This window comes from Prunus dulcis, chromosome 7 (genome assembly GCF_902201215.1).
Source record: "Prunus dulcis chromosome 7, ALMONDv2, whole genome shotgun sequence".
In the NCBI taxonomy this organism is placed as follows: Eukaryota; Viridiplantae; Streptophyta; class Magnoliopsida; order Rosales; family Rosaceae; genus Prunus; species Prunus dulcis.
The window spans coordinates 10,005,592-10,024,493 of NC_047656.1; the positions used below are offsets into that span (position 1 = coordinate 10,005,592).

Here is an 18,902-nt window from a genome sequence, read left to right on the forward strand (position 1 = left end):
TAAATAGATTTATAATTACATTAAACTTAGTTTTTATAAGAAAATATATTTAAGAATTCATTATAATTATTAAATTTCAATATCACAAATTTAATATCTTAGTAAGTATAACCAAATTCTAGCAAATAAAATACATGGCACACGCATATAAATGACATATGAAGACATGCAAACAAATATAGATCATATTCATGTTTATTGTAGACAATGTACATTTGCGAGAAGGGTCAACAGTAAATATAGCTATAAAACAACTTGAGTGGGTAACATAAATAAATATAAGTTTTTCAAAATGTTGAGAAGAGTCAAGTGACACTTGTGGGCCTTGATTGGCTCCACCGATAATTAACATGGAAAAAGATTACTCTTTTGCGCCCATATAAAAAATTAAACCCTCTTTAAAGATCACCCGTATGAAAAGGTTTTCATAAACAAACTCATTCTAACATGACATCTTATGCAAAATTCATTAAAGAAAGAAAAGCATATTATACTCGAAGAGCATATTGAAATTTACTCATGCAATTTTTAGTGAAAGAAGAAAAGCAATAAATACCATGAGCAAAGTTCATGTTTGCTTACGACAAAAAATTGTGAGACTAGACTATATAATTAATAATATACTTATAATATAAGGAAATGTACAAAACTTGTTTGTTGGGAATTATTATTTTTTAGATGTGAGGTGGTTTAAAATGATTTGACGATGTATATACTATAATATTTTGAATGAAGAAAGAATCCATCCTCGACCACATTTGGCTCAAATCTTTGTCTAAATGCTGCATATATATATATATATATATATATATGCATCCAAATGTGCAAACATACACGCGTCTGATTCTCCAATGTTTGGCTTGCATTATTGGCTCATTCCTTATTAGGTAAGATAAATTTCTTGACAAGCTGTGTGTGTGTGTGTGTGTGCAGGCTTTCTATTGAGCAAGCAAGAATAGTTTCTTATTGCAGCAGCAGCTGGCTTACAATTCCTGGCGTCCCATTAATCCCCAAAAACAAAGAAAGGGATTAAGAATCATCTTGATTTATTAATATGCAATTACAACTAGATATCCATTAAACTATAATAAAGAGAATAAGTATAAAAATAAGTACACCAAAAAGATAATACGTACTTTGCTTTAAAAGGACACAGATGCATAGTGTTTTATGAATAAATAATGAAAATGCAATTCCTTGTTAATGTTGCTACATCTTAGTTGGATATGCATTGGACAAAATGTGACTCTTGAAAACTTGAAGGGACACCTTTTCCATGGCCTCACTAACTGCCATGAGTTATAGTAACATGCACCTGGACAATATTATAATATATATGGATCTATTTTTCTTTTCACGCAATAATACAATGACAACGCAAAATAAAATATCTCATGACAGTACAATGTTGTCTCTACATCCATTACATAAAGTATCTAACCCTCCTCAACTCAATTTGGACAGGGCAGGAATAAGTTGGTGACATTGAAGGTCACCTCGATGAAGTCGAAAGGATTTGGATTTTTAACAGCTTGGACCATTGAGGAGGAATTTAACCGTACGGAATTTGGCCACAGAAAAGGGCACTTGACCTAAATAAAGGTCAATTGTCGGCAAAAGAGTACTTAGCTGTAAAAAGATGTTACATCAATAAAAACAACTCTTCCTATATCTTTGTTTTCGACAATTGTCCGTACTTCAAATGGTGAAAAAACGAAAGTCTCCCAAAAGAAACTACTAAGCCTGTGGTGGATCCAGCTTTGCTAGGATAATTACTTTCTACCAACCATATGCACACAAGTTATGTCGTGTGTCATGACTGGATAATACATTAATATTTATGGTCAATCGAACCAGGACATCAAATTTTGCCTACTATAGCAAGCATTTTCTTCATAAACGTACTTTGATTGAACAAAAAAAGTTTGGGACGGAATATTCCTCATTCTTTTATACGGGCAAGCAGCATCCGTTCTTCACGAAGACCAATGAAGCACTTTTTAAAATAAGCCATCTTCTCTCTCTCTCTCTCTCTCTCTCTCTCTCTCTCTCTCTCTCTCTCTCTCTGTGTCTTCTTTTTTGAGTTGTGGAGAATGATTCAACAATTGGTGTGTACTGTGCTAAATCACCGGTCACCAAAGTGGTGTCCGACTAGTTGGAACTTGGAATGCACAAAAAGTTATGGTTTTGAAGTCGTGCTCGAGCAATAACTCGGACACCAGTGCACAGAGTAATGGTTTTGAAGTGAATGTAAATGCTAATTACAAGTGAATGTGAGGAAGAGCATTGGAGTGCTTATAATTGTTTCACCTTCTTCTTCCATAATGAGAATCTCATAGCAATTTGAACCTAATTAACAAAATTATTGTTTTGTGTGATTGGTTTAGTTTTGGCGATTGCACATATACTGTTTCACACATATTCTTTAAACAAGATCAGAAGTCCGATTTCTTAACAACTATTATCATAACTTTAAGTTCAAGTGGGAAGGACGAGCATGAATAACATTGAGAAGAGAATGACTGCAGAGACTTTATGTTATGAAAGTCGCATATTGTGATAGTCTTTGTGCTTTATATATGTATTTGTATATGTGTGTTGAATTTTCTCTTGAAAGGTATCTGTTTGGTACAATGGATGCAAATTGGCAAATTGGTAACCAAACATTCTCATCATGAATATGTGTACTTCTATTCCATTATTCTTTTCTTACATGGATAGATAGTACATGCTCGGAATTCTTCAAAATCTTGTATTCGGTTCACATTTATAACTAAATAATAATAATAAAAACCCTAGAATAGAAGGGTGATTATCTACCTTTCTTTTCAAGGAATTATTCTTCCATGAAGCATGGAAATGCCGTTAAAAAAAATACCACCCATCCAATATTTTGGCACCCAATCCTCAGTCTAATCAGACCCATCTATAACATGTTTTGCCAATATTCCGTTGAAAATAAAAAGAATAAAATTGGTGAAGCCCAAGTCCATTCAAGCTTCTTAGCTAGAGTTGTCGATTAGGATGGCCCAAATCAGTCCATTTCGTGCTACAAGTAAAACAATTTTGGGCCAAGTTCTTCAATCTGGGTACCTGGACCAGAAACAGAACTACAGTCGAAGCCTGCTTAAGGTTTGAAAAATCTAAACCAAGTGAACAATCCTTGGCCCAAGCTCATCTAACATTGTTTATTATTATTTATTTGTTTGGGTATAAGCGATAGTCTAAACTACATGAATGGAGATTTCTCACACACACAACTATCATATATGTATATATAACATATATATTCACACATAAAGACTTCTTAACATAAATTATAGAATGAATCGAATAATGATCATATAAATAACACTCCTATAAATCTCAAGTTTATAATGATCATAATGCAGTCACAAGTAAAACCTTCACACCACTACCATGAACTTCCATTCCACAAATTCATCTTTTTTCTTTTTCTTTTACCAGTTTTGCACACTCACAAATGAACAATAAACTAAACTTATTCAAGACCTTTACCGGAGAAAACAGAAAGAAAATGTAATTTTATTTTATTTTTAAATTGGGTACATTAGTTTGGAAGTTGTGAATCAAAAATAGAATGGTGGTTCTAGCTCTGGAATATCAAAATAATATTTATCCGTATAATCAACAATATGAATTGGCCGATTAGGGCTGGCTGCCGGAGGATTATTCAAGGTAGAGGAATCTTGGTCGCCCCATTGTCTTCTGTTGCATGGAGAGTTTGCCCCGATGACACAAGGCCCATAACGAGCCTCCTCGGAAGGAGCTACAAGAGCTAAAGCAAGCACAACCAAAATTGTCAACAACTTCCACATTGTTGCTTGGTCGTGGGAGTTGTTGGAGTTGTAGGACATTTGAAGTTAACTTATATAGAACCGAGATTGAAGAATCGCTTTTCACAGAAGTAATTAATTGAATGAAACATATAAATCATTCAGTTCTCACGTTATGAAATGAAGTTGAACCTTTGTAGGTTACTAGTAGATAGATCTGAACTCACACATAAATTAATGTCTTGACTAAAATGCCTTGAGTTTAGAGAGTAAGGAAAAGGTTCATGTTTTTTTTTTTTTTGGTTCTTAGATACACTTTGTGGGCTTGCTGTTGATGGTGGACTCTCCTGTATTTGGATTAATCCCTTACTGTACTTTCATATTTATATTAACCCTATGTTGTTATTCGTATTGGTCTATATATATATAAAACACAAATAATTGTTCGGGGATTACATCTATTCTATTGTTATCAAATTGGCGTTGAGGGGAAATTTTGAGTTTGGCTAATTCGTGGCTCCTTTCTAAGCATGCCAAGCATGGAAACGTCTGCTTTGTTGTAAGAGTCACAGCTGGATTTGATTGAACAAACTCCAATAGTGGGTGTTGAGTGTATCATCAATTGGAACTGGTGAGGGCATGGTTGAGATTCAAAGTGAAAACTTTTCATCATCTTTTGCTTTGAATTACATTCCTTCAAGCTTCAGTAATGACCAGTTGATAAACTCGCTAGCTCAGTGACGATTGATCAATTATTGCTTGAAATTCGAAACATTTTTAGCTAAAATAATGTGGTCACTTGCTGATGCAAACTGAACACACTAATAACACACTCATGTGCATGAAACAATCAAATCCATGTCTGAAAATGATGTGGGATTTTGATTATATCATGCAAGCTTTTTCTTTAGCCTTTCCCATGTGCAAATGATTGTTGGAGATGAAGTCATTGGCACAATGAACACGAATACTTACCGTCTGCGGTTGCATTTCGAAATCCACTGAATTGGAGACTATCTATGAGCCTTTTGATCATCATGCAGCCAATTACGTGTTGGTACCAGTTTTTGCATTTTGCAGAAGAAAAGTTATTCAAGGATCCAGCCTCTTTAGCCCAAATCTTGTTTTGGTAAGCAAGTACTTGCTGTGAGTGACCTCAGAACAAGCTGGTTGATTTGTTGTTCTTATTGTGCTTTTACTGTTTTGATTTCTCTGTCTGAAAGTCAAAATAGGAAAAGATTTCTAATTTACAGTTTTGATCTGGTGCATTCTTTTGAATTTGCTTTTTGGGGAACTGGGTTTGAAGGATGGTTGATCATATTTTTTTTTCCTTTGAAGCAATGGAAATCATGTATTAACCAGAATGAAAAAGCAAGAAAAACCCAATAAACCAAAAGAAATGTAAGGATTAAGGAATAACTTTTTTTTCTGAGTTAAATAAATATGTGGTTACAAGTGTGTACTGTATGATTTTGAATGAGAAGGTAACTCTGAGAAAAAGGAAGTAGGAATATCAAAAGGTTCAAAAGTTGAAGTTGCTACCATGTTCACTGGGCCACTTGCTGCAGAAAAAAAAAAGGAGATAGCCAAATTTTAAGAAGACTTAGATTGTATTGGCTGAAGATGGAAGGGGCTAATAAGTTCTGTTATTAAAACACAAGTGACTAATTTTATTTTATTTTTTCTTTGTTTGGACTTTCATGCATCTCATCAGAAAGTTGAATTCTGGAGCAATAGACTAGCAGTGAGAAAATGAGACATGTTTTTCCTTAATCAATTTTAATTTCTTGACCTAGAGCTGCCTAGCTTCAGATTGACTCTGGACGAATTTGTACCAGGTGAAGTAGAGTCCAGAAGAGTCTTCTGTACTGAAAACAGATAAGAAAAACCAAATGAAAGAGAAACTCAGGAGGAATTGCCAAGAACATAGAAAGTTGAAATGTTGAATTGCATAGGAGTTTCTTGATGGTGACAAGTGATTCTGAGGGAATATATTAATTAAAGGAAGGGAAAGGGTGATGTTTACCAATCTTCTGTGATTGAATGTATCTTTTGGTACACACTAAAGTTAGTTGGGGGCCTAAAATTTCTCCTCTCACTGTAGCCACTTCTTCTTCTGCTTTTCTTTTTCCTTCTCTTTTGTTGATGTGTTCTTCAGATTCTCAATGCACCTGCTATTGTCAGGCCAAACACACAACAATCTTACCCTGCACTTCTCTTTGATTCCCTGACAAAATCTGTTTTTCTAATCATGAAATGATAGAGGAATGTTTAACTCAGATAGCCCTGCTTTTAGAACATAGTATTCCCATAATCCCAATTCATGGCATTTCACTATTGGATAATCATATGCCTTTCATCTAAAGAAAAGGTTTAAAGTCCAAATCCCATTTTCAAATATCATATCAGATGATAAAAAGAAATTTTAAAATTTTTTTAAAAAAAAGTTTGATACTTTGTTCCTTGAATTTGTGTTTTTTTCTTTTCTTTTTTTTATGCATGTGCTGTATATGTATGTAGAAATGTCTCTGTACATTTATTATTATTTTTTTTCTTGCTATATAGTAATCAGTATTTGAGACAAGTTTGTATGCTTTGGGAAGTGTATAGAAATTATTAAATCAAAGTGTATTGGATAGTTCTAATCCAAGAGTGTTTTCTGCATTAAGAAATTAAAGTACATGAGAGTGGCAATGTCATTTGCTTCAAAAGTCCAAAGTGTAACTTCTGATGCAAACCCAGAATTATTAAAATATTACAATCCACACTAAAAATGAGGAAGAGAAAAATATCTAAAAGTAGCTATTGTGTTACATGATAATGTTTGGCATGCACTTTTTACCTGCCCACAAAATTATAGGATACAGACATTTTAGGGATCAATCAGCCACAAGAGGATAACAGACCTAACATTAACTTATCCAACTCAAAGATGAATTGTAATTGAGAAAACATTGTTAAATACCAAGGTTAGTTAGGTTCCATAGTATACAAAATCACCCGTAATACGGGCTTATAACTCAAATAGTTAAAATTGTTTATCTCTACATCTAAAACTCGTAAGTTCGATTATCTCATTTTCAATATCACTTGTGAAAAAAGAAAAAAACTAATCGCCCATATGTGACCATCACATGCATGATGGACTGCACACCATAGGATTGCAGTAGCATGAAATAAATAAATTATTTCTTTCCAAAATTTAATTGGTCACTGCTAATCCACAAAGACCAGAGTCCATACCCAGCACTTTCAAAGAAACTGTAGAAATTTGTCTTTTCCAGCACCAACAAAGCAAGTCAAATGTCACATTTTTACGCCCATTTAAGAAGTGCAAGTGACTAAAGATGTATCATTTCTGTGCACGTTACTGGAAATTGAGCAGCATTAAGATAGCAATTCTCATTGGTTGACCAAGCTATCAGGAACTAATTTAAATCTGATCTGCACAAAGATGACAAATGCCAAGCTCAAGGCTCTTCATCAATTGAATATGTTCGAAGTTTTTCTTGCCATGCATCATCTTTTTTGTATCTACTCACATAGTCAATGTTTTTTTACAAGCATCCAAATCCCACAAGAAATCCTTTATTATTATTATTTTGATTGTTTCCTTTTCCTCAACAAAAATGTGGAAGGATCAAGTTGAATTTAGATAAGCACCATCCTAGTAATCACTTGATTTTCCCTTCTCTGCAGTTAGTCAATGCTACTTTCTAAAGCCTACAACAAACACCACATTAAGATTGGTTTTTAAATTTCGTGTGACTTGGGAAGGAGGGCAGAGTTCAATGATGTATTATATGACACATCACGATACCATGGAAGATTCTAGATGCTGTGCTGTACAATCATTCATACTACCAAAACCCAAAGAAGAAATCAAAATATAGGAGAAATTATGACAACTCTGCTGCTTTTCCTTTCCTTTGCGAATATTTTTGCCTATTGATTTTGCTGAAAATTTAGACAAAATATGTAGGATTCCGAGTGAAAACTATGTTACATGCATCGTATTTAGTAATCATATCGCCCATAAGTTACAAAGGTAAAACTCGTTTGTATAAGTGAATTTTCACATAAATCTAAATTTTTTGTGAATGTGATCAGTAATATAATTAGTAATCATTCTAAATAAGAATATATGAATTTTAATAAGATTCTACATAGTTCACATTATATGTGGAATTCTATTAGTCAAATAAAGGGTAGTAGTTTCGTTTTTTATTATTATGATTAGCTAGTAACTAAAGAATTAGGGCTATAGGAGGAAATTGGGGTCTATTTTCTCCTATACATCTATTGTGCACAATAAGTTAATGTCCAAATGCACTATAGCCTTCGCATACAAAATCCTAAGAAAGAGAAACAGCTACGTTTACCCTAACTACTCATAAACTAATTTTTTTTTTTTAATCCAATCGATATTGGAGAAGGGGAACTTAGAGTCTCGGATGAAATGATAAATACTTTTAACCACTTGAGTTACAAGTTCGCTGTGACTCATAAACGATCATAATCTCTCTTAAACCTGATATTATATATCAAAATACATAACTTACAATTATTGAACATTCGTTATGTTATTGTGAGAATTATACTGCTACGGGTCTACTAAATACTAAGTTTAACACTCTCTAATTAACCACCAAGAATGTATTTATACTGTATCACTCACTGATTGCAGTTTATATATAGGCCAGAAATTACAGTACTGCCAAGTGCCAGATCACATAAAATAATTATTGAGCTTGTAATTTCGGCGAAGCTTAAGCCTCAATAACCGTTCTCGAGCTGCTTACTGAATTTAAAAATCCGCTCTCCTTGGGATCCTGGCGCCAGCAATAAACGTCACCACTCCCTCACTTTACCTGTCCTCGTCTTCCCCCCCGATACACCACTAAATTACATGGCTGCCACCAGTTCAAACAATCTAACCGCGACTGGAGCGTGGAAGAGTTTGGAACCTTTGACAACTTTCAAATTCCAAGTCTTATCAAATTGCAAATCAATAAAGGGTGAGAGGCCATATCTCTCCTAGGTCACAAAGTTGCATGGCACACCTTTAAATAACCTGCAAGTCAAGGGGTAACTTGGTGAACTAAATCCTTTATAAATCCCTTTCAAACAAGGGCCCTTCAGCCAATGACCCGCTTAGGCACACATTTTTAGCACATACCAAAATGGGAGTGAAAACCCTCCAACCAACGCTTCAAGTTTTCTCTACCTTACCACCACCCTCCTCTTCTTCTTCTTCTTCATCTCCTACCTTAAGCTCCATCATGAAGATCAAAACCCTAATCCACACCATCATTTTCTCGCACGTGTGCCGCGCAATTCGGTACCTCAACAAGGCCAAATCCAAAGCAGCATCCATTTTTATCCAGATTCTCAGAGAGAGCCAACCCATGCAACTTATCTACCCTACTAAAAAAACCAAGATCAAGAAAAAGACGAAGAAGATCTTCTTTGGATCATTTCGACTGCACTACAATTGGTGCTCTTCCACGCACGTGTTGCCTGTGCCGGCACGTGTCTACGAAGGATTAACAGCAAGCACCCATTTGTACTATGATTCAACATGGAATTCAGTGATTTCCACTGATGCTCAGCAATGTGAGGAAAATCATGGGCCTGAGTCACAGCTCTCCGGGTACCTCCAATGGCTTGAGGAGGAGAAGCTCCGTGGTAAGAACAATTCTATGGCTGATGAGATAGATGTGAATGAGATTGATAAGCTAGCAGATTTGTTCATTGCTCAAAGCCATGAGAAGTTCATATTGGAGAAGCAGGAATCTTACAGAAGATTCCAAGAAATGAATGCCAGAAGCATGTGAGATAGTTTATTAGCTGTGTGGGAATTTCTTTTTACCTTTCTCATTCTTCTATGTAACATCTTTGGAGTGAGGAAAGTGTCGTGATTGGGCTGGATTGGGTTTTTTTTTTTTTTCCCTTCTTCTTCTTCTTCTTTTTTCCTTTTCAAATTTAGTTACTTGATTAGCTTATGTCTTTTCCAAATGGTGGGGTTGAATTGGAGAATTGTACATGATGGGTTGCGGGCGGTGTTTGTGCAATTCTTATCTTGGAATGGTGATGAATGGTGGTTGTTTTTGGAAGGAGAATGGTGGTTGTTAATTAATTGCTACATAATTTTGCAAGGTTAAACTCTTAGAATTGTGTTTTTATTTTATATCTGTAAATTACTCTAATTTACAAGAAAAAGGAGCCGGCATATTGCCTTTGTCAACTAGTCTGACCCTCATTTACAGAATTGTGCTTTTAAATTCTTTATTTTTGTGAATCTCTTTAAATTGAACTGGTACAACACATATGTGTGTTTGTGTTCTGTTTTTACACAAATTGCATGATCTACTTACTATCTGGTAATTCTCACAAACAAATGATGAATCAATATTATAAGCTTTTACTTGTCTCGCCAAGCTAAAGTAGTTAAGTAAAGATTAACCAATTCTAAAGGCAACAATATCTAATTAGTAGATTTTTATGTGGAAAAGTCTCTGCAGAGTTGCAAAGCTATTTTCACATACTTCCAAGTCCCAAGTGTTTTTTTCTTTTTTGTATCTTTATCCTGTTTAAACTTTGGGGACAGCTTGGCCTAGATCTCGGGAAAAAATGAAATTAGGTGGCGCTATTTTGTCAAAGGCCTAGCAAAAACCAAATATAAACTTGATCTACTTACCCACTTATCTTAATAAAAATAATTAACTGTCCTTTTTCTAGGCATCTGATTTTGTTCTGTTCCCAACAGACCAAAACTTTTCTTGTGGTTCTGGTTTACAACTTGTACAGGCTTTTGTCTATGGCGGTACGGTTTGTGTTTTTTTTTATTTTAATTATTTTTTTTAAAGCTCATCATTTGGTGATTTTTGGTGATGATTTTGTTGAATTTATGTGTACTGAAATATAGACCAAGACTGGACTGGGTCAAGAGCCTCAGTTCCCATCTTACCTGCCTACTGTCTGTCTTTATATAATTTCTCTCTCCCCTTATCTGTCATCAGAGATAAGCGCGCACTTGTTGGATCCCAACTTCTTGTTTCATCTTCGAATTCAGTGTCATGTCTTCTATATTCACATATATAAAATAGCTCAAAGTCTCCTCCCACCTATAGCTCAAGTGGTCAATAACATTTATTTTTTAAAGTTCGAGAAAAAATTTGTACGTACGTATACAAATTAAACATTTTTGTATTGGACAATTAATCATTATTGCAAAAACCGTGAATCTAAATTACAGATATTTACACTCGAATTGATACTTATGATGTAAAAATAATAAAAATATATATTCAAAAGGTAAATGTCAAACTAAGGTCTCACACAGTTTTTTTTCTCTAACCTGATACTAATTCCTAGTACATTTCAATTTTTTTTAGCTTCACAAAGGCTATCCATTTCAATTTTTTTTTTCTTTTTTTCAAAAGAAAAGAGAACAAAAAGGGTATCTTACTCAATCTCTCCTCAACCATCGACCACATGCATATGACGACAAGAGTCGTATATATATAGTGAATGAGTTCATAATAATCAGAAGGGAACCTTCAGCTAAATAAATAATCATCATTTGGCAATTTCACCAATGAAAATAATTAGAACTAATAAAATAAAATCCTCATACTTTTTTTTTTCCTATAAATACCAACCAATACAACTAATAAAATAAAATCTTATCCGAAAATATTATCCAATATGAATAGTATTGACACGTAGAAACCAAAAAATCTTATCCGAAAATATTATCCAAATTAATTATTTAAGTAAAAAAAGTTGTGAAAAAAACAAAAAAAATGAATAGTATTTGCCATGGCAAGCCCCAACTGCTGGAAACACATTTTGCTGGAGGGGGCTAGGGCAGCCACTATTCACGTGAATAGTGTCTGCCCTAGGGCTAATCTTGCCATGGCAAGAGGCAACTGGTGGAAATGCTCTAACCTGATACTAATTCCTAGTACATTTCAATATTTTTTTTTCTTTTTCTCAAAACAAAAGAGAACAAAAAGGGTATCTTACTCAATCTCTCCTCAACCATCGACCACATGCATATGACGACAAGAGTCGTATATATATAGTGAATGAGTTCATAATAATCAGAAGGGAACCTTCAGCTAAATAAATAATCATCATTTGGCAATTTCACCAATGAAAATAATTAGAATCTGATCTCATGGAACCATCTATCCGTGCACTGCACAAGCATGTGAGTTGTGAGCTCCGCGCGGCCCTGAAACCACGCCTTCGAACGTTCAAAAGCAGATGGTGTTTTTGGCTTCCAAGTCATTTCTTAACTGACATGTATGCTTTGGTACAAGTGACCAAGATTCTTCTTGACACTAACTGTTTATACAAAATATTATAGTGAGACGTATGGAAGCTTGCTTTCTTTTCAATTAAAATAGCTAGCCTTTGTGAACTTGTTCTTCCAACTTCCTACTTCTAATAAAATTACTTGTCCAGCTCTAGTGCCGATGAATGTAAAGTAACCGTATCGGAAACTTTATATGTTCGAAAAATTTCATCGATTATGATTTTCAAATGTTATTTGATTCAATTAAATCAATCTATAATACTTGATACATTATTGGTATATTACTGATGTTGACCTAGTGACCCAAAAAGACAAATGTTCTTGTCCTAGTTTTCTCATCAATTCCTCAAATGAGACAACAAAAACTTGGATTTTAAAAGAAAATTCCAGTGGGCGCACACATTTTAAAATATGATACCAATCTGTTTCTAGGTGACATGTCAGGTTCTATGTTCATGGCACATCGATTTTGTGCAACATTGTTTAGGCTGGTTTGATAAAACTTTGGAACCTAGCTACCATTATTGGTGGGGCAGTGAGATACACTAAGATACGAGGGTTGATGTGCAGCTCAGATTGAATCTTATTAATGTAATTTTGTACTTTGTAGAATAATCACCAATTAATACCAACTAGTTGACATGCATTATACGTATATATGAGCCAAGAAAAATTAGACATTCCAGGTTGGATGCTTTTGTTTGGTATAGACATTTGAACGAACTGCTCTTAAAAGGACAGTGTGTGTTGAGGCATCAATTTTGATGCTTCTTTTAGTCTATATATTCCTTGTTTCTTTATTCCAAAACCTCTTTACTTCATTGGTTTGTTTGGTTGCTGCTTTATTTTCAAGGAGAGAGAGAGAGAGAGAGAGAGAGAGAGAGAATAAAACTTTAAGCAGGACCATGTTGGTTCTTTTGGTCTCCTGCAACCATATATACATGTAGCCTTTACATAAAAGTGAATGCCTGGAACTTCCAGGGATTTTATTCCCTTATATAGGATAAGATTGATGTGTGTACTTGCAAGTATATAGTGTTTTTCCTTTTCTATGGACCACAAGCAGGCCTTAAACCACTCAGGAGTTGAAGTATTCTTACTCAGCGGCAGAGCTAAGATTCAAATTTTCAAGGCCAAAAAAATTAAGAATGTACCGAATATATTGAGGAAGAAGAAAAATTATATAGATCGCATAAGAAAAATGTATTTTATGGAACAATTTTAAACCTAATTAAAATGTTTTAATTTGAGATTTTATTTTCTCACTGTCTTGTTAGTTGTATGCAAGAACCTTTTTTTTAGAGTGTGTTCTTATTGTCAAATTCTCGTATTTTACTCATGAGCATTGAAAAATTTATGTGGGAAGAAGATGACTTGGCTCTTGGTTTGTGTGAATTGAATCCTTATATTTGTCGGACATTCAATTTAAAAGTATTTGGAAGTCTCCTTGCAGTTTGCATGCGTAGTTATTTGTCTCATAGTATTATGTTCATGTGCCAAGTGATCAAGGGTGAAATTTAACTAGGATGTGATTTGTGTGTGAATTTGTAAGTTGTCATTAATAAAATAAAGAGGTCTTTTCGATCTACAAGTCCCCCTTCTATTGTATTTATTACTATTGAATATAAATAGCAAGTTTAGGAATTTTCATCACGTATAAATAAACCGTGACTTAAGTATTATTAACTGTTTAACAACATAACACGTTAAAAGAAAATATTTTATGAACGGGAGTAGCTTAATAAAATCCTGTGCATGCATACGATCAAATTAATAGTGTGAATGTGATAAAAAGTCTTGTCACAAATAATTGACTAGAAGATATTGCTGTAGAAAGCGTCAAATCTAAAATCTGAATCTGTCGAAAGCTATATTTATTTAATTAGGGTCCCTAGCTAGTTGTAAATAATATATATCCCAACTATATAAAATACATCCTGTTCTGTTTTCCAAATCTGTGTCAGTTTAAATCTTAAATAATTTACATACAAAAAATATGTAGCTGATGCGTGTTTTATAATTCAAATACGTTGCTTGGCCACTAATTTTATATACACTCAAAATGTAAACCTTCATGTCACATAAAATGACATGTCGTAATACAATACTTTGCATATTTACTTCTCCAATAAAAATTTCTAATCCAAAAGATTAATTTATAAAATCATTGCTCATTTGTCCAACTTGGCTTCTCAAATTATCTTTTTGCATGACTGGTCATTGGGGTTCAAACTTTCTAATTTCCAGTTTACCCAGCCCAATTCTTAGATGGGCTATCTAAAATCAAGCCGGGCCACAAACTTAAAACAAGTGGTTTTTTAAATTTTATTTATTTATTTATCACTTATTGAAACTTAAAAGAAGTTATTGAGAGTCAACGAGGTGTAGTCCAATGGAAAAGGCTTTGATTTGCAGACTAATAGTTTCATGTTCGAACTTTCATGGCACCTTGACATAGTGTGTGAAAAAGAAAACCTCAATCTTTCAATATCGCTTGTATCAAGAAAAAAAAGAAGAAAAAAGTTGTTGAGGTAGGCCTTGTCTAGAAAATCAGTTCAGTCCAACTCTTCATGGGAGATTCTTTTGAAACAAGTTTTTATTGGACCGATGTTTTTCAACAATAATGCTTGAAATGAGCCCAGAAATATGTACTATATGTATTATGGGCTAACTTTCAAGGTGACCCACAAAAATGGTTGGTGTGTTTTTTATAATTCTCTGTACCAAAAATCATATAAAAATCTAGAATTAATTTCAGATGTACATGGCTGGCTTATGTTTGTAAGATGCGACAAAGAAATTTTCATTGAATTTCATTGAGTCCAGAAGGAAGAGGCCCAAACATAACTCCCGCATGGGAAACCACATGGCCCAAGGTTTCCCAATCTTCCAAGAGAGTTTCTACTCAAATTTATATGGCATTATGATAAGAAAGGGGAATTTACTGTCAAGAGTGCCTACCACGTTGCTTGGTCTATCGCCACCTCTCCTCATGCCACCTATGTATCCAGTTCGGCGGCGTTGTCTTCTCTTTGGAAAGCTCTCTGGCAAGCTGAGGTACTGTTTAAAGTTAGAATTTTTTGGTGGTGGGTGTGTTCAAATATTCTCCCCACAAGGCTGAGCCTTTACAAGAAGTGCGTCCCGATTGACACCACTTGTGCTTTATGTGGCAACGCCCACGAATTGACGGTGCATATTATGCGTGATTGCCCCTTTGATGTCGCTGTTTGGAGTTGCTCCTCACTGACCGGTCGACGGTCTACTTCTTACAACAAATCGGCAAAGGGATTGGATTCATACCTGCTTGTTAATGTATCTTTTGCAGAAAGTACTAGGCCTATAGTTGCACCTTTTCTTGCGGTTTAAAGTTGTCTTCCTCAGTTGGTGACTCTCAACTTGCACATGAATCTGAATGCGGTCGGTATATGAAATAATTCAGTATTCAACTTCTTTGTTGTGGAATTTTTTGTGACGCCTGATGTCTATTTTCATGGGGTGATCGCATGATCAGTTTTTCCATTTTAGGGATTGTATGTAGGCAATGCTAAATATCATGTTGGATTTTCTTCTATAAAAACTTTGGAAAAATTATGGATGGAGAGTATCGGGCCATATTCATTGCATATCGATCTATTCGATATATAAGTGATGTTTGTGGCTCGGCATCCGATAAATGTTCCTATTATGATGCTCTTCTGTTGGAAGTTCATCAAGCTAAAATGCCAATCTTGATCCCCTATTTGGGCAATTTGTAGCAACCTCTGTCAAATAAAATGTAGAACCAAAGTTAGAGAAGGGTTTTGGGAGAAGGATTTGGTTAAGAATATAGCCCAAAATGGGTGATGAGGAATTTCAATATGAGCATTGCTCAGAAGAAATCACCATAAGGGGCTTCTTATTCAAAATGCCCTAGTGGAGTTATTCACTAACCCAAAAGGAAAAGAACATAAGAGAGGAGGGGCAGTGACGCTTCTTTCTCCTCCCCCTCTATGAAGTTTTCCTTTGGGACTCACAGAGGGAAAGAACATTTAGGGAGTTTTTTATTTTATTTTATATAATCTGGTTGAAATCGAACTGGAGTTTCATTAAAAAAAGAAGTCATGAAATGGAATATAAGTAGTGTAGAATTTCTAGTCCTATGCTACGGCCTAACTACTTTACAATCACATCCAAACGAGTCTCACTTAAGCTACAACCTTACTCATTTTCTTCTTCTTTTTTATTTTTATTTTTTTTAATCAAACTTTCTTATTTTATTTTATTTATTTATTTTAATTTTTTAAGTTATGTGGAATGGCTCAAATTTGTTGAGAGTATCATCTCACATTGGAAATGCATGCCTTGTATTTGTAGTTCAAATAATATTGGGAGTTTGATCCTCACATTCTAATATATTATCAAAGCATGCAGTTTATATGACAAGGCCAACGACTAGACATGCTTTAACTTCACCGAGTGAGACGTATTAGACGGGAAAATATGCCGCACAGAAAATTAGAATGATTTTTTTAATTATATAGGTATAGAACTAAAACTAGAAGCTCTCTCAATAAAATTACAAAATCTTTTCTATTAAGTTAGGTAGCATTATCATGCCATGCCGTGTCCCGTGTGTGTGTACCGATATAACCTTTTGGGCTGTAAAGAGAAAGCTTGCTTGTAGCCAAAAAGGAGCACAGCATAACCTCACTATCCAACACCATACCAGTTGACAATGCAACGTGCACTCTTCACTTTCCATCTGTCTTGTGACAAAATGGTTATGCTAACAATAGCCACACAATTAAGTAAGAACATGCATGATTGGGATTGCCTCTTAAGCCACCAGACAATGCCACGTGTAAGCCAAGAAATTCATTAGTTTAATTGATCCTTCAGGCCACCTTCAAACAATCGTTCATGTTGTTCATCCCACTCCCCCAATTTGATGAACTTATGCCCAAATTTAACAAGCATCAATATGTTCATCCTCTAATTTGGAGATCACTCATTGGGAAAGGAAAACTTGTTATCATTTGCTACTATATATAAAAAAAATATATGCATCAAATGAGTGATCTATAAGCAAAACCCTTCACTAATTATGTAATTAATTCAATGTTTATATATATAATACAAGTTCTTACACATCTCTCACTCTCTAATAAGCTTCCTAGCTACCTACATACTAAATCAAAACTTCATAACAACACAGTAAACATAAATTTCCAAAAAGTGGGAGAGTACCATGAAAATAACAAGAAAAAAACTAAATAAAACATATATAAAAATGATATGAACCGATCCATTGAGATCTCTTGGATATGCATTTGATGGTAACTACTTGTTCTGGATAGGATTTGAGCCACTGGGTGGCTTTCTCCTCATACTAGACTCCACAGCTTTCTTGGGCTCTTTCATGGCTCCACTGCTTGGAGAAACAGAAACCACTGGAATTGACAGAAGCCTTCTTGACAGGCTCCTTCTTTCTCTTCCTTGAAAGATCTTTACTTCATGGCAGAGACAAAAAGAGGAGCACAAAAGGATTTCAATGAGTATCAAAGCAAAGAGAGAAGTGAACTTCATAATTGAGGTTTTGGTTCAAGTGATGTAGAAATATAATGGAACTATATATATTGGTTCTTGTTAAAAGTAGCGAGCGTGGGAGCAGGTTATGTGAAAAGGCATGCAACATGCCTACTTCACGTGGTTTGCCAATACTTTAAGCTTAATTAATTGAAATTTTGTTGGAGAAAAAAATCTTTACAATCCATGCCCGTGTATGACCGAAAGCTATACATTGACTGAGCAAACAACTCAGCAAACCATCACCACCAGATTAATAAGAACAGAGTGCATCTTCAAGATTGTTGGACAAGTCATTTGTGCAAAAAGAAAAATTATTACAGTGTCTTGAGTGTGATTTTAATTTTATAGCGGACAACGGAAATAGGTAGAAGTGTTTTTTGGGTTGTAAGTGTGAGTTATGTAGTTGTTAAGGTATTTCTCTTGCGTTCGAGTTTGATTTCTTTCGACGTACAATAAAGCAGTTTAGAGTATCACGTGTCAAAAAAGAAGTGTTTTTGAGTTTTTTTAAAAGTAAATAGGTGGAAGTGTTGTTTGAAGAGAAGATAGGCGAATGGACACTACATATCACATGGTCATATGACCCCCAAAGTTGAAATGGATGCACATCACATAGCTGGATATTTTAGACCTTGAATTTGTAGTCAAGATTCCTACATTTTCAATTTTCTGTGGAGCTTGTGGCTAGTGTGACCCTCCAAACTCCAGTTGAAACTCTTGACACTGATCAATCTTAACCAACCGATTATATATATGCAGCAATTGGTTTTCAGCTGAAAAGATGCCGCATCTGTAGCAGACTATATATCAGTTATAGTTAATAAAAAAAAGACATATAATTAAACAAATTATTTTGGAAATGATAAAAATTGTAATTAAAAACTTGGTCTAATTTTTTTTCTTTACTAGAGGTTGGAACTTGGAAGCCGCTAAGCATGTGGAAATGAATTGACTATTACTGTTTTTCTGACTTAGTTGCAGAACAAGAAAGATTAAACTAAATGACTCATGTGACTGAACACAGTGATTCCAAATCAATCATTATCACACTACATGTTCATGGTTCCTTTCATGATCTTTTTGTTTCAAGTTAACTTTAAAATTATTAGATGGGTAATTAACCCATATTTTAATCTTAACATTTTTTTAATTTTTTTCCATAACATTCTAGCAAAAAACTCATTGGTTTTGCTTAATTCTCTGCCAAATTAATT

At 34.4% G+C, this 18,902-nt stretch overlaps 1 protein-coding gene across 1 annotated transcript; it reads left to right on the forward strand.

The window, feature by feature from the left end:
* Nucleotides 1-8,927: 8,927 nt before the first annotated feature.
* LOC117634933 lies at nucleotides 8,928-9,968 on the forward strand. Its single transcript, XM_034369215.1, has one exon. The coding sequence runs from the start codon at nucleotides 8,981-8,983 to the stop codon at nucleotides 9,632-9,634; it is 654 nt and encodes a 217-aa protein (XP_034225106.1). The 5' UTR covers nucleotides 8,928-8,980; the 3' UTR covers nucleotides 9,635-9,968.
* The last annotated feature ends 8,934 nt before the right edge of the window (nucleotides 9,969-18,902 follow it).